General features: G+C 35.4%; 1 protein-coding gene across 10 annotated transcripts in view; it reads left to right on the top strand.

Moving 5' to 3' along the window:
- Nucleotides 1-27568, top strand: part of DMD (dystrophin) — a 1281342-nt gene that overhangs the window by 433486 nt on the left and 820288 nt on the right. For 9 of the 10 annotated variants that reach the window (XM_065627025.1, XM_065626998.1, XM_065626951.1 and 6 more), the window contains 2 exons: nucleotides 22968-23146; nucleotides 24144-24266. In XM_065627025.1, coding sequence (XP_065483097.1) covers nucleotides 22968-23146; nucleotides 24144-24266 — 302 coding nt within the window. The remainder of the gene's footprint in view (nucleotides 1-22967; nucleotides 23147-24143; nucleotides 24267-27568) is intronic. The other variant, XM_065627016.1, reaches the window with a different exon arrangement.

Raw genomic sequence — 27568 nt, 5'->3', positions numbered from 1 at the left:
AGGTAGGTACTCCACAAATTTGATTGGAAAAACCTCTAGAAGGATAGTTGACAACAGTATTAAATAAAAAGTGTACACTCGCATTAAAATGGTAAACTTTAAATGCTACATGTTGTCTTGCCTGGAATTTATAAGGTAATTGTCCTAAATTAGTGTAATAGAGTAGAAGAAAATATCACCAGTATTAGAAATGCTTCAGTTAATGCGTAGGAAGATCTCCACCTTATGCTGAGAGTTAAGGAATTCCCATGGATTCATACTTCATTAGTACAAGATTTCCTGCTGACTTGTGCTGATTAAGAATCAGCTAGAGGGGAAAATCCTCTGTCTGTCATTCATTACAGTGGTGGAAGACTCAGTGGCTCTTCCACTAGTAATTTCTAACAGAAGTGAAGAGTTAAATACAACTCCAAGTGCTGACACAGCATTTCAAATGCCAATAACCTCATTCTCACCTGGTGCACACTCTGCAGAGAACACAGCTGCCAGTCAATGTTTTTCCAACATAAAATAGATGAGAGACAGTACCAAGCAGTGGAAGCAGATTGAAAGATCTTGTTCTTGGCATGGCAGTCTTGTGTCAAGTGCCTTATACCAACTGGGAAGGTGAAATTTCTCAGCTCACAAGCATCATTCTTTCTGATCCAGCCTTCTCTCCAGATTAATTCTGAAAACAACACACTGATTTTTACCAACCTCACTGAAGGGAATAAGTACTTTTCTGGTATAGATGGAATTGAGGGAGTATTCTTACTTTGAAGTCAAGAACATGCTCTGTCAAGAAGGATGATTTCTTCTGTTGAGAAGAAAGTTGAATGGGGGTGCTTTGGGAAACACCCATGACTAAGCTTGAGTTCCAGGTTGGAAACGTAAGGAAAGATGCTTTCAAACCTCTGAAATACTGAAAGTTGGTTTAAAAGCATCAGAATGTGAAAATGGTGGGATTTTTATAAAAAGGTTCAATTTAACTATTACATAGAATTCAAGTATAGAATTTTGTATTATTCCTTCTATACAAGGATATTAAATTTGTTGTTTATTGGTTTTGTTGTAAAGAATTCTCTTTTTCGTAAAGTAAATGAATAATGAACTGTGCTCCTATTGAATGTTTAATCTTCAAAGCACTTTAAAAATATTAATTAATCCTTGACAAAATCCTTGTGAGGACTGTCGACAAGCGTTATCATCCTTTCACAGATGGTAAATGCAGTTAACATTTCTCCAGTAGTGCTGGAGAAAAAAACTTTTGTTTCCAGAAGCCCATCCAGTTCTGTCAATTAGTTTTTACAGCTAGAACCTATCATTATGGAGGTAGCTGTGAAGTGGAAAAAAACATTCTGGATTTTAATAGGCAGTTATATCTCCATACCTCCAACTTTGTTTCACATTTGCGTAATGTGCTGCTCTGAATTCAAGATGATTTATTTTGAACTTCAGAGGAGTTTAGTTTTGGTCACGGATGAGCTAGTTGCAATCCAATTGCTAGTTTTCTGAACATAGGCTGCTGTTTAGCTGTACTAAATCAAACTCCTTGATACATGGTTTAATAAAACAGTAGAGTGGTGTTTGACTCAGTTATCCTTTGCATTAAAGTTGTAGATTAAAATTGATTGTAATTGAGTATCAGAGGTTCAATGAATTTTAGCATTTAAAATTAAAAACATTCTTTATTCGTTCTTTATGTAAGTTTAAATAATTTGAAAATTAACTATCAATTAGGTAATTCTCATATTTGGAATTTGCCAGCTAATCTATGATCAAGCTATTTATTATTAAATGTGAACAGAAATTTAATTTGGAGATTTATTTACATTGTATCTGATTCTGTGTGCATATTAAATACCAATGTGTTAATAGAGATTCATCTTATTTTATATGGTAATGACAAATGTGATAAACCAATTAAGGCAACAGTTCATGGTCATGTAGCTCTTGTTCTGAACCTCTTGTTCAGAAACTTTAGAACATTTTAAGACTTCGTCTTTAATCTTCTAATGTCTTCTGTCAGATTTAAATACAGCTAATAAGAACTAGTACCTAAAATAAGTTGCTCTGCACCTAGTGTGGGAAGGCCTCTGATAATGAGAGCTTTGCACATCATCTGAGGATGCTCAGCATCACTGAGAACCAAGCTGTAGTTTTACATTCGTTCCTACAGTTTGAGTCCTTTAGCCCTATTTGAGTGGCGTGTAATAAGACCTGCTTTTGGTGAACTGCTGTTGACAGGCTGTGTCATGCCTGTTTATCTCGATCTGTTCCTCTCCAGATACTCAGCATGAGAAAAAAGGGTGGGATCTGGCTCTGTTACATCTACTTAGATGTGCAATGGTAATGTATTGCTAGATTATGTGTTTCATTTCTGCTGCAGTGTGGGGTGTAAGAAAATGAAGAACTGTCAAACATATCCTGTTCTCAATGTGCAGATGATCATTCAGTATTATGAAAAAACGGCCTTTTTGGAAGAGGGTCTAGGTTGTCTGAAGTGTCAGATGTAAGTGGAAAATCAATGAGTACAGGCTGCTCCCTGAAGGCTCTCATCTCTCTCAGTTGTACAGTCTGAGAGTGTGGGATGGAAAAGCATCCATCCTATTAAATACAGACTGACAGTATTATCAAGGTTACTGTACTTAATTTGCTGCTAGATATATCAAAGTTCATATGCATTTGCTTTTGCTGTTTTTTTGCATTGCAAGTATTCTACTGGGAAATGTTTGATAAAATTGGTATTGGATAGTTTGCTGTGATAAATTAAAACAAGGAACTGCAGAATTACTCTGCCACGAGCTATAGTGAGTGGTGTGATTTTTTAAAAATTTTTTTCTTTGCATAATGTTTATCACCTTTCTTTGGTACATTTTTGCTGTATAATCAGTTATCGCTCCACTGACAAGTATTAGTCTGCTAGTAACTTATCACAGGCTGACAAGTGCCAGAATTCATGTTCACATTTGTGGTATTGAAGCAAAGTTGGCTTCAATGGCTGAAATACTGTATGACACATTATTCTGACCCACAGCTTGACATGGAAATTGTTTTTAACCATTCAAATTCAAGTCAATGTGTAGTTGTATGTATGGTTCTTGGTGAGGTTTCTTTGCATTAGCTTTTGTGTTTAGAAACAACAACAAAAGGATAATCAGATTCTGTACAACTCAGTCCTAATGTTAAGGGAATGTTTTAAGAGTTTTTCTGGTTTGTTTCAAGGCAAAAAGCACCCTGGAGTAGGTAAACTAAGTTAATCTTATTTTCTTCAGTAAAAAGCTTAAGCAGTTGTGTAAGCATAATTCAGTATACCAGGTATGGTAACGGTTTGGGAAAATGCCAGCCATTAAATATATATAGCTTACTTACATAACTTATTGTACATATAAGATTTACATATAAGACGTACTTACAGAATGCTTCCCCAGCAGACATACACATTGTCAGAACACAAAAAGATAGTTTCCAAATTCATTACTTATTATTTGTACCATTCTAGGGGATTCTTCCATAGTTTCTTTCCTGAGCCCTTTAGAGATAACAAAACAAGCATGATAACCTGTTTTAGTGGGGTTGATTAAAATGAAGAAAAAAATCAGTCATTTTTCCGCTGTTACTTGTTAAAACTTTAGGTTTTCTAGGGTGGTTGTCAACCCTTGTTTTACATATTTGTAGATATCTGTATTTCTATCCTAAACAGTATCATTTAAAATAAAACAACGCATTTTATGCTTAAATTATATCTTGGTTTGTGCCATTATAATGTATGCAATTGCATGTTAATTCACTATTACATTCCTGCTTTTGTTGGTAGTTATTGCAACTGATGCAAGTCTACATTTCCAGTGGAAGAAAGGTTTACATTATGAATTTTTTATTAGGATCTCACACAGCTCCATGATATGTGACTTGGCTTCTTGGACTAAAATTAGAATACAAAACTAAAAGAGAGATTCATTTCTTGAAGGTCGTGGAATAGTCTGTGCCTAGAGGGCCATAACAGATACCTCCATAATGGCTTTTTGAGCAGAGCCTAATAAAGGAAAAAGTTGCTGCTAGGCTCTTATGCCAAGAACCTCCAGTTAACTGAATATAAACAGGCATTGCACATATTGAACTACAGGAGCAGAAGTGCTTAAGTAAAAAGTTGACTTTTTGTAAGCTAAGACTTCTAGTCTATATGGAACCTGTTCCTTGTGTGGCGTAATGGCTTTGTGAGTCAGTGGGTTTCCATGTCTGAGGGTTCTTTAAAAATGACAAGATGTAGCATGTTTCTGAAAGAGCTGCAATCAACCTTTTTGTCACTATGTTGACTGGTTTTGTTTTGGTTTGTTTTTTTGGTGCTGAAGTCTACTAACCAATTATGGAAATAATTTGGTAAGGAAAGGCTATGTAATAAGCCCCTGAGTGCCATGTTTTTGACATGCATCTGCTTGCACCTTTTCTTTGCAGTACCATGCAAAACCAGAAGGCACAACTAGTGAACTTGTAAAATAGAAAATAGAAGTATTGCTGAGTGAGAAGGAATGGACACACTGGGTACTTGCAAGGCAGGTTCTTTCCTCATGCTTGCTCTCTGACCATCAATTTTTAGGGCCTCCCCAGATTGCAGTGAGCTCTCTACGTTCCTTCCTTGTTCTCTGAGAAAAATTATCTCTTTTCAGCATTTCTGAGCCTTGTGTTGAGATCCTATTTGTTTTCTCTGGGATCTTTCTCTTTGTTTGTGACACAAACTCATAGCTTGCTGTCCTGATTGCACTGTGCACTCCAGAAGCACCTCCTGGCATTCTCAGTTATTTTTAAAGGAGGAACAAACTTCTCTTTCTCCAGCACATTCCACCTCAAACAGATGGCTTAAGCCAGAACAATAGGAACAGATAGTTTTCCCTTTTGGAGAGTGATCACACCTTCTTTTGATAGACACACACACTATATATGCATATAGTACAATATCTAGTATATGTTCTATGCATGATTTATAGCAATACATACTATGTGGCAACATTATATGGAAGTATGTAGTCCAAATAAACCGTGTTTCTAAACAAGTAATACATATACTTTCTGTTAAACTCGATGTAAAAAACCATGCAAATTTTAGATCAGGAAAACGGTAAGGTGTTGATAAATACATTCTGAAAATTAAAGTCTTGGCCACATGTTAAGTTAATACAAAAAACTTTGTTCTTTTTAAGAAGGGAATGGGGGAGAATGAATAGGAATTCAGTTTAAGATGCAACCCATGTTAATTTTTATCTTCCAGCATTCATTTGGCACATTTTCACATTTTCTCTGCTAGCTTCTGGGTTTCAAAATTATATTAAATATGATATTTTGTAAAGGCTGAGATATGTTAGGTGAGGTACAGCATTGGTTTCTTTTTTGTATCAAGAAATAACATGCAATATATGATTTAGAGTTTTATCTAATGCTTTCTTGACACTGTTTTACTGGGTAGAAGGAAATATTTCTACTGCACAGTGAGGAGTGAAGACTCAAGGAAACAGAGAATACCAGTGCTTTGTGGTGGACTAGAATGATAGCCAAGCATGTGCAGCATCACTTCCTTCATTTATTTACCCAGAGACTTGCTTGTTGATTACAAGGAAATGAAGAAAAATTAAGCTGCTTGCTCCAGTAGAGCAGTTAATGTGTTGCAGAGTGTAATGGTTTACTTTTCCCCTTCTCCAAAAGGCTGTTTGTCTTGCTTTTTCAGATACCTTATTTTAATTTGTTTTATTGCAAAATTAAAAGAGAGTGTTACTTCAGTAGTCAATAGTATTCTTATATAATGCTTTATAAGTCTGTAGCAGGTTATTAAGTTCAGAGCAGTGCTGATTTTGATGGCCATTTAACTCAGCAAATTAGCTTTAGCATGTAAATCCTTGGGGTGTCTATACCCGCTATCACCAGACAGGGGTGTAAGAAACACGAACTTAGTATGGTAATTTACTGAATGCAACTGTTTTTCATAGAGCATGGGAAAACTGCAGTGCAGAAGTCACTTCAGAACAGTTCTGCCACATTTCTGTTATTATGAATAATTATGAAACAGATCCACCATGTCCCATTTAAAAATATTCGCATCTGCACCACAAGTGTTTACAGTCATTTTAACACCTTACTGTGTTTAAATAGGAATAATTACATTCACAATCGTTCACACAGAATTGCAATAGAAATAGTGTACAATAAAACTGGAAAAATCAGGTGAAGAGCTGAAGGAAGGAATAAAATCTTGTGTGTGATATCTGAAAAATAAAACTATATTTTTAGACACTTCTGTGGTGTGTTTGAGGACAAGATGAGCTGGGAAAACCTTAATTGAATATCAGTAACTTTTATGAAATATTATTTTAGAGAAAATCCATGTTTTATTTCTGTTTCATTTGACCAGAAACTTAATGATCGGTGTTTTCAATAACTGTATTTCTTGTAATTCAGTATTACAGTAGTGGACTCACGAGTATAACTTTATGGTTTTAATCCCACCAGCCTTATTCCAGTCAGAACTGGGAACTGCTAGTGCAACTATAACGAAGGTTTCACAGCATTTAAGCCAGTCAGCTCTATAATGATCTCATTCCTTCCTCCTGCACTGTGCTTCCCTATTATTCCACGGTGAAATAGCTCAAAGAGCTAAAATGGTTGATAAATATTTATTTTAATTTTGGGGGGGGGTTTATTTTGCATTGGTTTTATTATGGTTTATCTTCTGGATCTGCTCTTTATGAACTGAGATAAATGACAGTACCTTCTGAAATAAAAGAGTTTACTCTTTATTACTCATTTAAAAGGAAGGAATTATGAAAATTGTCCTGGCTTCATTCCTTAATCTAAGGTTTAATGCTAAAACTGTTGTGAAACTGCATGTTGAGTTTAAAAATTATCAACCTGTCAGATTACTTCCCACAAATAAATGTATATAAGGTTTTTTTAATCCAGAACCAAAGCTATAGATTAAGAGAAAAATATTTTCTTGACTAACATTCCAGTTGCAGGAGTTGCTTACTAATATCCACTTTGAAATAAATGTATGATTTGTTTCTGATTAATTTCTTGGATCATAGGGACAAGCCGTCCACATCAAAACAGAGTTTTATCGCTTTTTATTTTTCCTCTTAAATATACTGTACCAGAAACATGTTAGAACATAATCAGTATTAATGAGCACTATATCAATATATAATGCACAGAATAATAATAGAAAAGCTGTAGTGGTTTTGTTGGTTTAAATGTTTTATGCATGTTGGCGATATGCTGAATTTTTGGTATTTTATATCACTGCAGTTCTTTTCTACATTCACAGATTGTGTGGCCAAACTGAAATATTATGTTCGCATGGTCAGACCTCGTGCTTGCTACAGATGAAAGAATTTTATTTGGTAATTTTCTCTGTTAAGCCTAACTTTGACTGGAGCTATGGCTTGGGTTTTAGGAGAGATATACCTGTCACCTGCTGTGGGGTCCTGGTCCAATTTCAGACTCAGGAAGTTCAAAAATGATTCCAAGAGTGAGATTAAGACACAAACGAGGTCAGATGCTGCTAAACAATCTTATTTTGTTTTTATGCCTAAAGACAGAGTAAAGACAATCTATTTCATTTTCACACCTAAAGCTAGAGCAACAGAGAAAAAAGAGGGGAGAAGTTAGGAGGAGAGTTAAGCGAGCATGCAAGAAGATAAGCAAGAGATAAGCAAGAGATAGCCACTGCCAGGGATCCAAACGTCGTCTCCTGTGGGGCAGCTCTCAGGTTTCAGGCCTCGGTAGCGCTGGCAGTTTGCAGGTCTCGGGTCGTGCCGGTATCAGAGTCCAGGTCCCAGTAGTGCTGGCAGCACTCGGGTCTCAGGTCCGCCAGTCCCAGGTGACAGGTTTTGGTCCTGGTGGCGGATGCCACACTTTCAATTCGTAACTTGGTCATTTTATGGCAGTTGGCGGCGGGCGTTGCCTGAGCACACTGCAGGCCTGCTCGCAGATGTTGGTGGCTGATGTCGCTGGAGCTTCACCTGAGCTTACATAAGCTTCAAACATTCTTTGAGTTCTAGCAGTTCACAGTGATCATGCATTTTGCACTTTGACTCACTGTATTTAGGCCTTTACAGCAGGCCAAATTAAGCAAGCAGCGTGAGCAAGCATTTTTCTGTAACAAGCAGGCCATAAGCATATTATTTGAGCAAGTAAGCTTTGAGACAAATCCTTAAACATATTATTTTAGCAAGCAAGTTTTGAGATAATAATTCACAATATCTCAGCCTTCTACACGGTCTTTCACACACTCTCAAACTGTATGCTAAGAGCCGTTGTCTCTTAGAGCTGCCTAGGTATAGGTTCCTCTGGAACCTTCATAGAAAGCTTCTCTAGATGGTGAGCTTTCTCTGTTAATGGGTTAATGGATTAATCTGTATTGTGGAGGCTACTGTGATTTTATGTAATGTTTCATCTTGTCAAAAGAGTACTCAGGATTAAACCAGATGCCGTCCAAGTTATGAATGAATTTTAATGTTTGTAAGGAGCATTATCCATTTCTTCCTGAATAGAAAATGCATACCCGAGAGTTTTAGAAGTGTTTAATAGTGCTCATGAATAAACACTCTGATTATTCATGTAAGAGGAAATTTACCTTTCCCTAGCTATTTTTTTTAATTACTCTTAAGGTCTTCTGAAGAAGTCTGGAAACTGCTGTGGCTCTTTTGGCTGCCTCTGTTTATTGTGCTCTTGCCCACTGGTTATATTGATCCTTTCTAAGCAGTTAAATAAGCTCCCTGATCAGCAGTTGTAGATAAGATATGTAGGTGCGAGCTGATAAAAGAGCAGCCAGAGGCTGATTTGTTAGAGCTGACAGAAGCAAAAGCCTGCAGCATACTGCACAAGCTAACCAACATCAGTTCCCAGATGATCTCTGAAAAATTTATCCTCTGAAGAAGAGCCCCTGAAATGGGTAAGGAAGATGATTTGCTGTCACAGGAGGCATCAGAGGCAGCTGCACCTCAGCCAAGGTGAAGAAGAAAACAAGGGTGATAGTTGCTGGAGAGTGTCTCGTGCAGTAGATGGAGACATTCCTATGCCAACCTGAGTGGTGTCTTGGGAGGCATGCTGCTTGGCAGCACTTGGATCCAGGAGGTTGTAGAGAGACTCCCAAAGTGTGTCTGACCCTCAGGCTACTACGCCTTGTTGGTCATTCATTTGGCACCAATGGTTCTGCCAGGGTGACCTGGAGTGTATAAGTGTGGCTACAGAGTTCTGGTGAGGATGAAGGGCATGGGGCCCAGGTGGAGTTCTCCTCTGTCCCACTGGTAAAGAGGAAAGGCTCAAGGAGGACTGGACAAATTTTCTAATCAACACCTGTCTGCAGAGCTGGTGTCACAGGTAGGGCTTTTGGCTTCTTTCACTGTTGGGCCCTCTTTAAGGAACAAGGTCTGCTGAATAGGAACAGGATTGTCTGAGGACGTGGGACAAGAACATCTTTGACAACAAGCCTCTAGCCTTGTGACAAGAGCTTTAACCTAATTATGTCAGGGAAGGGTTGCAATAATCTGAAGAGAAGGCATGCAAGGTAGTGAAGAAGTGTTTGGGAGACAGCATGATGAGACAGCTCTCACTTTCCCCATGCACAGTTGCAGAGCTGTGACCTCACTGGGATTAGAGTCATGATGGGATTGCTTGCATGACTGGAGTGCTGCAGTAGATGGATATAGACTTTCAGGAAAGACAGACCAAGAAGGTAGGGAAGAGAGGTTGTGTTCCATGCAAAACGGGGGCTGGAGAAGACTCTGAGAAGGGAAGAAGAAGACCAGACAATGTAGCAGCACTGAAATAGAATATTTTCATTGGGCTTGTTAATAAATTGACTTTGTGAGCTGTTAGGGTAACCAAGATTGTCAGTTCGTCTTTGGATTTTGTATATAACTTGACTTCCATATTACATAACCTGTGGAGGTTTAAAAGCTGGTGTGAATTACTGTTTCTTTATGTTCCTTCTTGCTGAGATTCCCTTTAAGAGTAATGGATTAACATTTGGGTTGGTTGGTTTGTTTTGTTTGTTTTAATTTACTCCACTAGGAACTGAATTAACACTATCGACTTATTGCATGTTGGCTACCAAACAGTTAGGAGATGTTCAGATGGTAGTGATTTTCCATTCTTAATTGCTTGGATTTTATTCAAAGTGACCTAGAGGTGAGATAACTCACATATCCCTGAGTTATTTGATATGTCTGAAAGATTTATGGTCTCTACTACAACTACCTCATTTGACTATGATCACATACAAAAGAGAAACAGAAAATTTACAAGTCTTTCATGGATTTCTAATGCTCATTAAACTAATTTCCTGACAGTGTTCAACTCCTGACTTTCTCCTGAATGTCTGGTGCAAATCCCAGTGCAGCACTAAGAAAAGGAACAATTAATACGCCAGAAAATCAAACTCTGTCTTAAATCAATAACTCTGTGTTGGGTAACCTGCTAAGACTGGGACATTTTCATGAGAAAATATTACTGCCTATGGCATAGTAACATTTTATAAAAGAAATGCAATCAAATACATTTATAAAAACGATTCATTTTAAAAGATAACCCAGAGATACTGATCTGCCTCTTCCATATTTTCTCTAGCAGAATCTTCATAAAGCTGTAACGTTTGAGTAGACTTTAAGGTTTAATGATAGAACACAAATATCACAAAAATAACCTGACCTCTAAGATCTTTGAACATGCTTCAATAATGATGCACTATCAATTGTCATTATTCGTTATTTGCCAGGAGCACACAGGCACTATAGAACATATGTTTTTTGGAAGTATTTTTCTTTGATTCTGCTTGCTTTATCTTCCTCTAGTTATCCTGGTGTAGGATATTTTGTGTTTGTGTTACTTGTATATGTAGTACGTTTTCTACACATTGCTTTGCTTAACGATATCCTTGTTAGCACTGAAATTTCAGTGGAAGTCAGAACAATTTACATAGGGAGTAAGGACCTAAGTATACTACATTTACATCCCTTTGAATTGAAAATTGTAATGTAGGTTAACTTAATCATGCCTTATAACAGGGCAATATTCTCAGTCATCTTGGATTTCAGAAATACAGTTAAGTTCTAGAGACTTGGAACTTGATCACTGCATATTATTTGCAATGCCACAGCTATAGTATTTAAGTTTAATTTCACTAACCTGAACAGTCTGACTGGAAGAAAGGGTCTAGGCATTCCAAAACATTTTGGGAGGTGCAACTATCATCGTTGTCTGCTGATGTGCCTTGACTCAGATTATAAATGTAGTTAATATATTACTTATATATGTAGAGATATATATATAAAAAAATATAGTTCACTCCTTATTCTCGTGCCTCGAAGTTGACAAGATCTTAATATGGTTTCTGCTCCCATGCTGTGGTCTCTGGTCAGTGTGAGCTTAATGGGAGGAACACTGTGGAGAAGGCACTTGGTCCCCACTGCTACTATGTCCGTCCTTGAAACAAGCTGAATGCTTCAGTCTCCAACAAGTCTATTGCTACAGGACTTCGAAATGTGCAGTTTCTAAGCTATTAGAACCTTTCATGTTTAATGAAACATGTTTCCTGAGGGCCCAGAATGTGTATTACTAAACTATTAATGTTGCAAGTTAGTGACATGTGCCATTTCTTTGTGACTGATGTGGTATGCTTGTGCTATCTGAATCCCACAGGCTCTTTTTTAATGTCATTACTGCCTTTTTGTGGAGAAGGGCTAAATTCTGCCAACTTGCCCATCTGCTTGGGGGAATATGGTTGCACAAGCAGGCCCAAAGATTTTTTCAGGAGTTATACTGTTAAGTGAGGGCTACCTAAGCAGAATTCAGGCCATCTTATGTTTATTTTAGGATGTCTACTAGATTATTTGTAAAGAAGAAAGCATTGTGTATTGTTAGTTTAAAGTTTGGAGAGCTGCTTGGTTTTTCTTTTAGTTTTGGAGGTTTTTTTAGGAGTATTTTGTTTTGTTTGGGTTTTTTTTTAATCAATAGAAACAAGTCAGTGAGAGAAGACAGTGGTAACCTTTGTTTTAGAACCTGACTGTAATTTACTACAGAACTGTACTCTGCTTAAGGAATGAAAATCTACCAGTAGGACTGGACATGTATTTAATGTATCTAGGTATTTATTAGATGTTGTAGGCCCAGTTTCAAAGCTTAATTTCAGGTTTTCAAACCATTCTTAGTTCTTTGCCAAGGCCACCTCTTCTGCATGATTTTTAGATGATATATCTTCTCTATGTTTGGACTAAGATCAGTCTCAGTAGTGTTGGGTAATTAAAGAAAGCTTTTAGAAAGTAAATTGTTGATGTTCAGTGCTCTCATTTATAATCCCAGATTCTGCTCCCATTTAATGTAATCATGAATGTTGCTTATTCTCATTGTGGCTCTGTTTGAGCCCTGTACCATTGCTTATTTGTTTAATTGTTCAGCCTAGTGAAGTCAATTCTAAAACCAAACATGCAGAAGTTTTCCCCAAAATGCTAATAAAAGTTTGGATTTAAGTTATTTTGACTTAAAAAAATGTATTTTGATTTAAAGAGCATAAACTATGGACTGGCATGACATAACCTCTTTAACTATTAATAACTAAATATCATGAAGTAAAACTACTTCAAAAGACGCAAAATAACAGTAGAACCACTGGGCAGCTTTATTTCAGGATAAAATGTCTGCAGTGAGTTCTATCATCTGCTAGAAACTAGGTCTTAAAGAATTTAAGGATCCAAATCTGAGCTGGAAGAGCTAAGTACAGGAAGGATGGGGGGAGTGGGAAAGAGGCAGCGGTTGTTTGTAATTTTCCCCACTTATTTCTGTACTTCTGTTTTGTACTTCCTTCAGAATTGGCCTTTCTCATCATCCAGGGACACTTGAACTCCCTAGTCAAGAAACGGATGCGATACTACGAAGGATTTTCTTTATCTAGGCACATAGTAAAGCATTACAATGTTGCTAGTCTGCTGACCAGATAAGAGCAGTTAGATGCTAATTGTCTTAATGTTTTAATAGCTCTGGCTTTCATATATGAAATAAATGCAATATATTACATTGCACATTTGCAATTTGCTATATATGTATTAATGGTTTTTTGACACACATAGCATCCCAGTCACATTTGGCTGCTGTTGTTGCCCGCTTACAGCTATTCTGGCTTGCAAGAAACTTCTGAAGTAGGTATTGTAGATATGATGTCCTCAAACCCAGCTTGGTTACACTGAGCTGTAGCATTTTCTTTTCTCCTTACAGTCTTCCATGCTGCTGCATGTTTGTCAGTGTCACGTACACTTATGCTTAATTAGTTAGACTGAGGCTTGCATTGGCTAGAATAGACCAGACACCTTTCTGCTGCCTGTTTAAATAGGGGCCACTAAAATGCTGATTTTTCAGTCTTCAAAGTATGTTTTGCTTACAAGATATCTTTCTTTGCCCTTGATTTATTTCACTACTTCTCCAACACTAGCCACTTACAGAATTGCATTTATTTTGGCATTCTCAAAATAAGTTCTCATATTTATTCATATTGTCACTCCAGTATTCATTTGCATCCTGAAATGCTCTTGACACTTCACATATGGTTCATTGGCACACAGTCAAGGAGGACTCTCCATTCTGAACCTTTACAGATTCTATTGAAGCAATTATATCTCTATTTTCTCCTCTCTATACCTTCTTCACCAGATGACAGATGTTGTGTTTGCTAACTAGCTTGCCAGAGAATATTTGAAACTTTTTTTTTAATACATCAAAGGCAGAAAGCACATGGTAAAAATATCATATGGAAAACGTTGTGCAGTACACAAAGGTAGAAACATGCTAATAACACCTTTTAACTATAGAAAATAATAAAGCAGATAGCAAGAGAAGAGTTTAGAATAAAATGTGTAACAGTTCACCTCAAAACAGATTACCATGTCACAGTCACAGAAGCTGTTTGTAGGAGTTATATTCACTAGCATTTCTCCTGAATGTATTTAAAGACTTGATCATGAAGTGAAGGGAGGATAGGAGAGCAGAGCTTACTGAGCCCCAAGCAGAATGGCATCCTAGTATGTGGTCTAATAGACTCAGCATGACCCTAATTCACGATCGGCTGGTGATAAAATTTACATTTACAGAATGTATTTTTCCAGACTGTCTTGATGACAACACACTAGAAATGCAAATAGAAGCTTACTTTGATGCAAAACATGAGCAGACTTTTCAAACTGAAAATGTATTAAATGCCTGAAAGTGTGGGCTTGAGACACTCTGACTGCCAAGTGTTACCATTTATTTTCCCTCAGATAATTACATTTATGTTTTTTCTTCTTAAATTATGTAACAGTTATATTTAAATAACTTGCTGGAGGATGGAATGTATACAGTGAGTAACCACTTGATTAAAACTTGCATTTTTAAAAATTATTGTCATGACGTATTTTAGACTGGTTTTCAGGATCAGCCTAAAGAAGATTAATCTATTTGCTGCATTCTTAGTGAGATAATCCCTCAAAAGTTAGAAATCCTTTCCCTACTGCATTTACAAGAAATTATTCTACCCTATTTCTTTAGTATTTTAAAGTAGGAATAATTATGACTGTATATGAGATCAGATCACTTGCGTTTCAACTCTTTCAATATATATTTATATTTTTAAAAGCTATACTTTTAAAGTGGAGGTAGCCTTTTTTGATCTGCCACAGCTAACTTTTTTAAAAACCTCATTTGTCATTTTGATACAGTGTGGAAGTCATGATTATAGAAGTCAATATTAACCAGGTAACTGGTCTTCATTCAAATGCAGGAACAACACATGCAGCGAGAAACCTGAGATGTATAGCCAGAGAAGTCAGAAGGAAACCTCCTCTTTGATTTTCAAACGGACATGTCAAATCAATATGCACAGATTAATTCCTGACAGTGTTTTTTTTAAATATTCCATATGTAACTAAACCTAATAGTTAATAAAGTTCCTTACTTTCCTGTAACGATATAGAAAGATTCTCTGTTTTGGTTTGGTTTGGGTTTTTTTCAGTTTTAATTAAGAAAACTTGCATGCCCTGTGAAAGTACGGTCTATTAAGTATAAAAAGTACGCATCGTATCTATGAACAATACTCTGGTCTAAATTAGTGAAAAATAGGAATTTTCATTGATGGTACTATTTTATATAACAAATTTTGTATATTTTTTAAGATATCTATAAGCAATTTGACACGTGAAGTTCACCAGAAGCTAGGAATTTTTCTGCATAGAAATTAAGCTACATTACTTAAACTTTCTGCTATTTTTTAAAACAAAACCAACAACCAAAAAAGCAAAACTAAGAACAGGTTAGTTTTGATTTAACTCTAAATAAGTCTGTCTTGGGCATTTTGCAGTTGATTTGCTTGTCTCAGATTTCATTGAAAACCAGTTTTCCATGAGGTTTTAGAGGGGAAGAGCATGAGCTACATGCAGTAACATGCACCATCTTGTGTCTGTTTTGGAGGAGATTTGCCTCAGGTGATCATTACCTTGTCTTTATGTCAGAAATATCCCATTTCAGGTGGGAATAAAAGGAAGCTATATACCATATAACCAGAATCCCTGTACTGCAGATACCACTGAAGATTCTGGGGTGCTTCTGTTTGTTAGATACAGTGAAATTTCCTCTATCCTGACAGCATTCATATTTCCCTTTGCATCCCCTGGTCTTTGTTTCTGTATGAACAATATAGGTTTGGAAATCTTCAACTTCAGTCTTTGACTGAATAAATATATCAGATCTTTTCCTCAGATGTCAGACAGAAGTAGAGAATCCTTCTTTATTTTATTCATATGCTAATAAAACAAGGAATGTAATATATGCTATTAAAATTTCTTCCCAAAATACTTTAGAAAAATAGGTTGAAATTGAGTACTGACTCTGAATGACTTTATAACTTTGAGATATCAAATTCACAATTTAATCCTAACTGTAATGTATTGTTTCATTTTGGGAAACCTTGCTAGTAAAAGATGAAATACTTCTGTCTCATCTTACACCTAATATCTCAGAAGAATACTGTTTTCCAGTGGCTTTCGACTACACTCAAAGAACTATTACCTTCTTTTGTTAAGTGTGGTATCACCCATCCAGTACTCATAGTGCTCTCTCCATTGTCTATTCAAAGTTCTCTGTTTACATTTCTATTGCCGTTTTCCATTTATCTTACATTATTATTTTTATGATAGATTTTACAATGAAATAAAAGTAATGAATTTATTTCCATAAGAACTTATAAAATCTTTAGTTACCAGAGTTCAGTCTCTAATTTTTTTTCATAATTACCTTTCAGAATTATTGACTACAAAACATCTTCCATTCTAAATAAATTCTCTTAATCAGTCTGATCAAAATTTATAATAGATGTAATTAACAAGGCTGAATGTTAATTCATAGGTTTTGAGTTGTCCACTTCATTTGCCATTTTAATTAATTGGCATCGATGTTCTGGTTTTGCTCACCGGTTACTCTGGCTTTTGGAAATTGCTAATTCTGACTTAGCTCTTCTGGTTGTTCTATTACATTTCACAATTCTGACAACCACAGAATCAGTAAAGCATATATTGTGCTTGTAGCTTTACTGCAGGTAAACAGGTCATGATTGGAGCTAAAATTCTTAAGACAATAGTTGTACAACAATTTTTTACTTCGTGTGTGTGTACAGCCAGTCCCAGTAGGAAAAATCTTCCTGATACTGCAGTAAGTGATAATCTGGACTCAGCTGGAATCAGTGCTGTGTAGCTTTTGGAGAATACCTGCAGAATGTTTTATGACATTTTATAATAGAAATACTTTTTTGGTCTTTAAATATAATTGCCATAATTTCCATGATGACTGAAACATACCAATAAATAGGGACTGATACAAGAGAAATATGCAAGTGAAAACTTTTCTAGGCTAAATATTTATAAAAGTAAAATGGAAAACGTACAATATTTTGAAACATAGGCCCATTTGCTTCCTGAATTATTGACCTGTTTGCTGACAACTCAAATATTGTTAACAAAATTACTGTTTGGATGCCTGGTAATGTTACCATTTTTTGTACACTATTCCTGAATCTAGATATTAGTCAGCGTAACTCTCTTGATCTTTATTTTTAGGACTCTTCAGCAGGACCTAGGTGATAGGGTGCATTTCAGTTTTCTTTTCTCTCCCTGCTGCCCTGCCTCTGCTCCTCGGTGCATTTGCATTTGAGGGTTTTAGATAACTGGAATGCAGCTTTCCCTGGTGTATATCGGTGGTGTGAAAAAATTAAATATTGCCTTTTCTTTGTTATTTCGGCATATTGATGAGAGTTACGCTCACTCTTATTCATTGACAAAAATATTAATATACAACACCTATGATAAAAATGTTAACATATGCACCCCCGCTTTTTCAAACCAGCATTTTATTCTATTGCAATTTTTACTTCATTTCTTTCTGTCAGTATTTTTGCTGCTAAGAACATGCTTATGGTAGATACAGCTTAGGGTGCAAAGGTTGTGGTGTTATTGAATAAATGTTTAACATTGTAAGAAACGTGAAGGAAAATAAGGATCACCTCTACTGTTCAGAGTAGATGTTAAGTCTGATTTAGCAGATTTCAAAACCAGAGATAGTGTCAAGTTCACTCAAGCAGGACAGCGCTTGCATTATCAGTCCAAGACTCCTTCACACTCATGCAGCAAATCAGAACAGACATTCAGACAGATTTAAGGTATTCTCTACCACTGAATTTTTTAATACCAGATACTTGAATCCCTCAGCACTTTAATTCCACAAACCGTATCCTGTCTTTGTAATTCTAAAAGGCAAACATAAATATGTTAAACTTCTGAGGATATTTTCTTCATGCTGCTGTTGTGACCTCATTCAACAAAGCCTACAAAGGATGGTTGTGGTCAGCATTTTGAAGGTATCCTGTACATCTTAACCATAAGGTTTAAAACATTTACTTTCTTAAGGAAAAGTCTATTGAAAAAATAATGACATTTTCTTCTGGGAGCTTCATATCTATAGAAAATAAGAAAAAGAACGGTTGCACTATCTGACTGTAGGTCACCGCTGGGCTCTCCTCCAGTTTTCTACTTTCACTTCAGTTGTCTATATGTATTTTGTGTGTATTGCTAACAGTTTATTTTGCAAAATGTGAATTTTATTGTACAAAAAAACCAGACTGTGATCACCATGCTTGTTCATGTGGCCTACTGTGTAGCCTTCCAAAAATTTTGAATTTTGCTCAGTCCTGTTTCAAATAATGCTTTGATTGCTTGTTTATATCACTATCGCTGGCAATAAATGGAGCCATTCAGTTTTGCTCCCCCTTTTTTTTTTTACTTTTTTTTTTAGCTTGAGTTAAAGTGCAGGCTGAAGGGGTTATTCACCTCTCTACTAAGAGAACTTCAATTCACTATTAGTACTAGCAAGGAATGGAATAGGCTGAATTGCATGATACAGGCTTCCTATTTAGATTTTAACTGTCTTCATCCCAAGAGACTGTAAACACATAGATTTATGTTTAATTAAATATCTTCCTCTCAGTTGGAAAGTGCACTAAGGAATTAATTTTAGAAAAAGGGCAGCAGTTGTCTGCTCTTTAACATTGATAATGAATTGTCAGTCTAAATTTCTGTATTTCAATATTTACAGTTATGCAGTATTTCATAAATTATTCCATTTTTGTCTGTCTGCAAGTCTGCCGCTATTCCTTGAGATTGCTTGTGAAGATTTTCCTCATTTTGAATGTAATGTACAATCTGCTAACAGAGTACGAAAACAGGGCAGAAAATAATTACAAGTTTAAAAACAAACAAAAAAGATCAATAATTACAGAAACTGCAGCTACTGACTGACCTTTGAGAAACTGCACAATTTTTATTGCTTCGAGGTCTCACTGACAACAGTGAGTGTCAGTAGGGTAAACCACTAATACTTCTTTTGTTCCTGCTATTATCATTATCGTTACTATAGTCTTAGTCTAAACATAGATTGCAGAACAATATCATTTTGGGTTCAGGTTCTAGCTGTGGGAATTTTTTTTTTATATCTTTAAGAAAAACAGTTTATATTCTTTGCCTGATAATCTTGCTTGTTTCTTGGTATTCAAATAAGAACATAATACATTTTATTTCATGGTTTCACAATCAAGAGATAAATTACAAGTTACAGTAAATTTGAGAGAGTGAGCAGTTAGCAGTTAGCTTACCTGCTATGCACCTTTTAAATCCTTTCTAAACAGATGTATTTGGATTGTTTTCAGAAATTTTAATAAATTTTGATATTGTGTTCATATAATTAATAAGCCTTAAAACAAAAATATCTTTGCTAGAAGGAAAAAACAACAGCCTCGATTTATCAGAGAAAAAAGCTGCATTATTTCTGAAAATTCAAATAAACTTTGAGAATTTCAGTGTTATGGAACGGAGGGCAATGGGGTTTTTTAGTACATTTTAAAATCTCATGTGAGACAGCAGCAAGTAATATTAAAATACTGGGATTTTTTATTATTACTGTTGCCATGGAAGCCAACAGTATTAGGTGATGTGTAGGATTTAAAAGTTATAGTTTCCTCTGATTTCTACTTGGTGATTATCTGAAAATCCTACCTACTTCTTTTGAGGACAAAGGATTTCTTGTATTTATAGGGCTCAAGTCTTATCTTGCTTCTCAGCAGTGTAAAGAAGATGAAGTACGTTTCAGAATTTGTCTCTCTATGTAAAGAAACCACATCAGCAATTTAGGTACAATAATATCTTTCTGGAAATGCAGCAGGCTTTTAAGCTTCTTCTTTTAAAGTTACTTTGCTGTTAGTTTGATACAAACAGTGAGTGGAATCAGCACAAATAGTGTCGGAACTGTCATTTGATCAAACCTTTGAGAAAGCAAAATATTAATAAATAGGAATGGCTATACTATAAGTGGACGTGTATTTGAAAATTGGGAGCAACAGTTACATGAATGCTTGTAATTTGCACTCTGTGTGTGGCTGTATATACATAATATAACACTGTATAACAAAATGATGGATTTTGTTTTTGTGGGTAGACCTGTACAGTTCTTTTCAGTATGGAGCTTATTTAGGTGTTTCATATCATCCTCACTTTCACTTATGCTTCTTTCCACTGGAGCTGGGAACACTGGCAGGGAATTACTCATTGACAGAACATACGGATGCAAGAACAAACCGCTTGTGAACTGCAAAACTTATAAAAATTGGCTGTTGAAACACTTTTTGAAGAGTTTGACTTTTTATTTATTTACTTACTTCTTTGGCACTACATCCTACAGAAAAGAATTGGTTTCGGAGCATTTCAGGTTTGTTTTAGTCACCTATCCTCAACAATCAAACTTGTAGTTATGTTCATCAGAAAATGAAGAATAGTTGTTAAAAATCAAGCTGTAGTGAACTTTTATCAGACAAATTACTTCCTGAATTAAACCTGTAATAACCCTTTAAAGGCAGCAGCCCTTAAACTGGGGTGGATTGGTGTTTGTTTCATGGTTTTAAAGTTATGTGGCGAGTCCAGATTCTTCCTGCTCTTTTGGGACTTGTTACCAAGTAGCTGTGTCTCTGGATGAACAGGATGTTATCATACGTTAAAATTCATCATCGAATTCTAGCTCTTGTGTAGTCTCCTTAGCATCAGGCAGTTTTTTTCAGCTTGTGTATTAGAAGAAGGGACTTGGTTTATATCTCTTTACTTTCTCAATTTGAATGAATACCTGCCCTGGAGAGACTATTCTCTCTAAATGGTCTACATATGTTGACTTAATTTTGTTAAATATCTTGTGTATTTTTCTAAGACTTAGTTTAGATTTTAGAAGGTGTAGCTTGGCTTGACAGATATTTTGCCTCTAGAAATGAAAACAGACATATTTCCAAGGAATTAGTGAACTTCCTTGCAAGCAAGTACTTAAATTTAAGTTTTTCAGTGCCTGACTACTAGGACTTCAAATATGCATCAGTCTAAACAGGCAATAAAGATGGTATATTAGACTAGGATTCAAAAATAAAAAAAATATTAAGGAAAATATATACGACAGGATCACAGAAGTCCTTCCTGCTCTGATAATGCAAAGTAATGCAAAAAATAATTTTGAGAGACAGACTGATATTCCAGGCTTTGCAACAATGGATGTTTAGCTATTTGTTGTGATGAAATAATTAAATCTTTTCCTATTTGTTGGTGGATTCTGACAGGTGCATATGTACTTTTTATTTGTCAGATAGAATGGGCAAACAATTTTTGGCATGTATATTGTTTGCAAGGTACTTGCTTTATTTATTGTATGAGATATTTGTGTAGATAAATGATAAGGTATTTGCCTATTTGATTACCAGAATATTTTGAAATGGAAAACTATAAACAACAAATGAAAAAATCACAGCTGGCACTAATATCTGTTCTTTCAGTGTGTACTCTTGCCTGTATAAAGGCACGGATATTTTTATAAACATCAATTACTAGTGGACACTGAGTATAACAAAATAGTGTTAAAAATTAATGGGAAGACAAGAAGACGGTGATACCAAAATACTCCCTGAACTAAATTCTGTCACAGAGGTGAAGCCTGTAGAGACCAAGGGCTGAAGCGTGACTTGATTTGGAAAAGTCATGTGTGTTTGTTTGTGTGTGGTGACTGTTTGTTTGTTTGTTTGTTTGTTTTAAATGAGCATATTCTGTGTACTGTACAATAAACCTTATAGGGGTGTGGATGTTGGAGGGAACGTGCCATTATTCCAGGTAGTTCTAAGTAGAATGAAACCTTTTCATAATGTATCAAACAAAGGTATGGAGATGGGTCAGAAAGCCATAGTAAAAATATTGATATCTTTTCTTGATTTCCAAATATACGTCAAGCTTTTAACATAAGGTGCCTTCCCTCATGGATCCTGCATTTTAGGAAGACAGAATGAGATACCACCTTGTAGCATTATTGAATTTGCCAGAATATATTAATTGATTTTTTTTTTTTTTCATCCTGAACTGAAATCTTAGCTATGCCAGGATTGACCTAGGACAATAAAAACTCATAGCTCTTGGCTGTCTACCAGTGCATATGTTAAAACACTTACGGAATTAATGGTATAGTTCTGTACAACAGTCTTTTTACATCTTGATTCACTAGACCAAGTGTAGGAGGTAAATATCAATGCCAAATAACAAAGTATCTTCAAAGAGATACCACATGTCTTCCCTTTTTACAAATTGTTATTGATTTGAAATGTTGAGTCAGATAAATCATATTTCCTGCTGATATATGTCATGGCTATATGCAAAACCTGAAATTGTCTTTGTGTTCATGCAAAGTTTCTTGTACTTACTGCTAAAGTCCACAAAGATTTTACAGGGCTTTATTTTTTTTTTAAGAGTTATTTATTATGTATTTTAGTATGTCTGAATACCATGTTCCTTAGATGTTCCACAGACTTCATGAAGAATATAAGACTGAGTAGGGCATAAAAGCTATGTAGCGTTATTAGAGGTTGGCTTCAGTAGTTCTTTTGTATGAACCCATTTGCTAGAATAACCTGTGAATCTTTTTGTTTTCTACATCAACTTTTCCAGTTATTAAATTATGTGAAGAGAATGTACAAGGCATGACTTTGAAAATTAGTTTGCCCTAATTTTTTTTAACCACAGTATTTATATAGTACAAGAAAACAGACCTTTTCCAATGTCTAGTCCTGCTTAATAAGGATCACAGTGTCAAATTTTATACTATGTGCATTTTGACTAAAGAAATATAGGTGGAAAGTTCATGTTGAATGAGATAACAGTTACCTTTCTAAACTTTGACTCCTCCTCATTCATATGCAAGTTTAGTCTGTAATTTTGGAACTGATCGTAGGTTTTAATTAGTCTCTAGAGAATTCACATGGACAATAGATTGCTCATTAGTCTGTAAACTTTCCATGAAGTTGATTGCCTATTTCTCATTTCTAATGTGGAAACCAAAATGATGCATATTAATTTGCCTTCCAGACGTTGCAACTGCCTGTCCAGATAAGAAGTCCATCTTAATGTACGTGACTTCCCTCTTCCAAGTTCTGCCCCAGCAAGTTACCATGGAAGCCATCAGGGAGGTGGAGATGTTGCCACGACACTCAAGGGTTACTAGAGAAGAGCACATACAAGTACATCAACAGCATTTTTCACAAGAAGTGAGTTGTTTCACTTTTCTGTATTTGTCTTGCTGCTCTAAAGTGGTTGTTCCCCATACCTACCCCATAAGTTTGATGCTAGATGCCCACTGGAATGCAAAGAAACCCACAGGCATAGTGGACAAAGTCTCTTCACCACAGGCATGTCATATGTACTTGCCTGCATGAACTGTACTTCCATACTGCTTTTCACCTTTCACTGTCCTGTTTTAAAAGTGACTGTTCAGCAAATAACTGCTTTGCACGTCTCTTTTATAGCACTGGGTCTTTTGATTTCAAAGGGCACCACAAGGAAGAACACAGACACTGGGGAAGGTTTTACATTTAAACACAGACATGTAGAACCTTTTTCACCTTTTTTAGAGAACAACAGTTGACATTTCTCTATATTCATTTTTAATACATTTTTAATTTTTTTAGCATTTTATTGACATTGACTTGAGTTTTAAGATCATCTGTTCTCAGCTCACAGTTGGTCTCTCAGAAAGCTCATGTAATACTTGGAATTAATTTATTCTTGCTGTGTCAGTTATGTTTTTGACTGAAATCATTAGACAGTCTCTGCTCAAGTGTTAAGCAGATTTCAGGCCTAGTGTACTTGTTTGAATTTAATCTGTATCTTGCTTTTGGGATGCTCAGCCTTTTTTAGAGTACCAAGCAGATGAGTATTGGCTCTGTTTATTCAGGATTTAATAGAAGATCACTTGCTTTTTGAGCCTTTGCTTGTAAATTATAAAGAACCTTCAATTTACATTGGTATTCTGCTGGTATTGAGTCCTGAGAGTTTGTTGCTTTTGGAAAGCATGTCAGATTAAATGAGACCTTTCCTTAATACCATCCCAATTTTGTCTGCTGAATACCAACACTGTCCTTGAAAAATATAACTGATGATGACCTTCATATTTCTTTTCTTCACTTACTCTTAAAATCATTACTTCTATAATCCATTGACGTATCCATACGTCTTTTCTTTCCACCTCTAATTTCTTCTTCGTAGATCACGGTCAGTGTACCACAGAGACCTTCACCTTCTCCTAAACCACGGTTCAAAAGTTACACATATACACAAGCTGTATATGTCCCATCCCCTGACCAAAAAAGGAGGCAGATTCCTCCACAGGTCTGTCAATATTGTCATTTGTTTTAAAAACTGTTTTATTGAGCTTGTGCTTGGAGTGAAAGAGTTTGCGCATTTTGCTTATATGTGATCTTGGTGATCTACTTTTTTTAGATGTTTTTTAGCATCTGTCGAGTGGTTACTTTTTACTGTGTATTTCAGCATGGCTGACAATAGGTGTTACGCTCATTGTTAGGGATGAACAACATTCAAATACTGCTGGTTTAGAATTATAAACTGCTTCCTTTATGTCGTTTTTGAAAATAGTACATATATTGCTTTAAAAGAGTATTAGAAGAACAAACTAAACATATGCTGTATTTGGCATTTCATTATTATATTTCTGTCTCAGGTTTGATTACAGGAAAACAAGAACCATTGGTTTTCTCTTGCTTCTCCTAACTCTCATACCTATTAAAGAAAATAATAAAGTGATGTCATTTCTCAGAAGGTTACTGTAGTTGGAATGAAGAGAAAGGAAACAATAAATTTATTATTCTTTATATGACCTGATTAGAATATAACAGCTAGTCACTTCACCACCAGGCTAACATTCAGGTTAGCGTTTTTGTTTGGGGGTTTTTGACTTTTAAATAGCTGCAGTAGTTAATGAAACTTGTTTCAGGCAATCCGTATAATGAGCATTTCATTAGCCACATTTTTATAACTTTTGACAAGTGTGAGAGCCAAAGGTCATATTGTGTAATGCAATGTGCTTTCCTTTCATTACTTTAGGGAAAAGAGATCTGTGTGTATTTGGCACTACAGTATGAGTTCGCTTGTAGAGACTAAATTCTGTCTAACTTCTAAAAACGTATTGCAAAATTACACTTAAATTCAACATTATGTTTCCAAATCTACTCCTCAAATGACAAGTATTTTACTGAATAATGGCTTCCTTTAAATACTCTAGAAGAAATCCTGTGTACATAAGCATGAGCCCTGCTACATTATACTAACATCAAATTTGTTGCAGTGATGATTAATACAGCTTTTAAACAAGGTGTTTAAAACTAGTATAATTGATTTATTCTACTTAGATACTATACTGATAATCGAGAATAATGAAGACTTACGATACAGCTTTTTTTTTCTTGAGCTACTTTTATTGTGATCCGTTGTGGGTTTTGTCGACACCCCCACCATCAGGCATAATGTACAAGCTGATGTAATTGAAGTCAGTTCTATAAAATGTAGTTATTAAACTCTACTAAGAAAATACCATGCTATTATTCAGTCCTTGCCATGCATTCCAGTTTTCAGATCTCATATTCCTGAATTTGGAAGCTTTGTCTATTACACTTATGCAATAACTACTACTACAATATTATAATCCTGCTGATTTGACAGAATCTGAAGACCTAGCTAGAACTAGGCCCTGCTGTGCTAGAGCCACAACAAATATTAATGGAAGAAAAGCACTCACTTAAAAATCCAAAGTGAATATCACCAGATATAGTCTCCTTATAATTAAGATAAACTTGGATTGCAAATAGCACTAATTAATATACCAATTCAATATATGCAATTCTTAATCAGTGGTAATGATTTTTTTTTTGTACCTCTAGCCATGTATTTCTTGAAGAACAGTTGTCACCTAACTATTGAAAAAAATTTATAATCCTGGTAAAATAGTGGTTGATAATTTTTTTTCTCTGGATATCTGAAGCTGATATACCTTAATAATCCCATCTATTTTAACTAAATCAAATAATTTTTATTTCCTTTTCAATTTTTAGTAACCTTCCTATTTGTTGTCAGCTATATTATGATTTTTTTTATACCATTATTGGTATTGCAACTGATTTTCAGTAAAATCTACTTCACTAGGGGACTGCATTAAAGAAATTGAGATGAAGTCAACTTTTTTCCCTTGGATTTTGTGACGTTTAGGAAGATGTCTCTCATTTCCATCTATTTATCAAAGAAAAATTTCAGATTTATTTTACTGGTCTGCCAGTCTCAAGAGTTTCTTAGGTGCTATCACTGAGGAGTGACATTTTCACTAAGTCTGTTGGTCTTCTCTTGAAATGTGTAAGTCATTTTTTTTGTATTTGTATATCTACAAACTTTCATCTTAAAAGACTTGAATATTATACTTTCCCCAAGATAACCAAAGAAGATACATGGCAACTGTCAACAAAAAGTCTTTCACCTGCTTCTGTCTAGAGGATCTAGCTGCTAAGATTGATCTTAAATGCCATAGTGTTTAAGTGGGTGATGTTTTTCAAGTTCTGCATTTGGAACTGTGGTCCAATAGGTTTCGTAGTCCTGGAACAAGACCTCTTTCCAAAGATTTTGAATGTTATGCTACAAATTTCACTATATATGCCATACTTTTACTGTATATATCAATTGTTGGAAGTTGCAAAAATTAAATGAGCTATGATTCTATGAGCTCCATATTGGCAAGAAGGCATAACATTTCCTCTTATATGATCATCTGTCGAAGTCCTTTCCCTTCTATCTTCTCCCCTTGTGTCTTATGTGTTACATTTCACTTCACTTTTCCCATCTTCACACTTCCTAATATCTTCACAACCCGTGTGTCTTTAAATTCACCCTTCCTTTCTGAATTCTTGTTCTGTTTGTATACTTGTAAGGCCTAGTATTTTAATTGCAAAGCCAGACAAGTCTTGCTTTGCTTAACCATGACACATCTGAGATTCAAAGAAAATCATCCTTCTGCCAAACGGTTTACTCGATGCCTTCTTTTTATTTGGTCTATGCTTGACCACTTCTGGCTGAAGCCGTTAAGCCTTTTAAAATGCAGTTCTACTAATGCTCAGGAAAAGTTTTCCTCCTCTATCTTTTTTTCTTTAGAAAGTGTTTATAAACTCATGCAGATCATAGGGTAGGAATTCACTCCTCAAACCTAAATCCTTGAATTCCCTGTATTTATATTAAGAAAAGCCCAAGAGAAAATATTTATGTTGGCATGTTTCAGATGGCAGTTACTGCTTAGCAATTACAGAAAGCTTGCCTGACTCTGCAGCTCTGTATTTTGTCTTGTGTGCAATCTCTGTAATTAGATGGTCTGTCTGGCTTCACTTGGCAAAAAATTAATTTTCTGAGATATTTCAAAATCCCAGTTTAAAATACTATTTTGCTTGTGGTTTATATTTTTGAAAGCCTTTGTTTTTGTTATATTGTTTCATCTCATTGAACAGCTGACCAAGAAAAATGATAGGTTTCCTTTCTATTTTTTTCCAAAAATGTTTTATTAGAGTAGTTTCTAATATTGATCCTAGGCAAAACTCCTATCTCACTGCCTTCATTTTTATTTGCTACCTACTACCTGAACT

Source organism: Caloenas nicobarica, chromosome 1, assembly GCF_036013445.1.
Source record: "Caloenas nicobarica isolate bCalNic1 chromosome 1, bCalNic1.hap1, whole genome shotgun sequence".
Lineage (NCBI taxonomy): Eukaryota > Metazoa > Chordata > Aves > Columbiformes > Columbidae > Caloenas > Caloenas nicobarica.
Note: the sequence above shows the minus strand (reverse complement) of the source record. Positions and strands in the feature narration are given on the sequence as shown.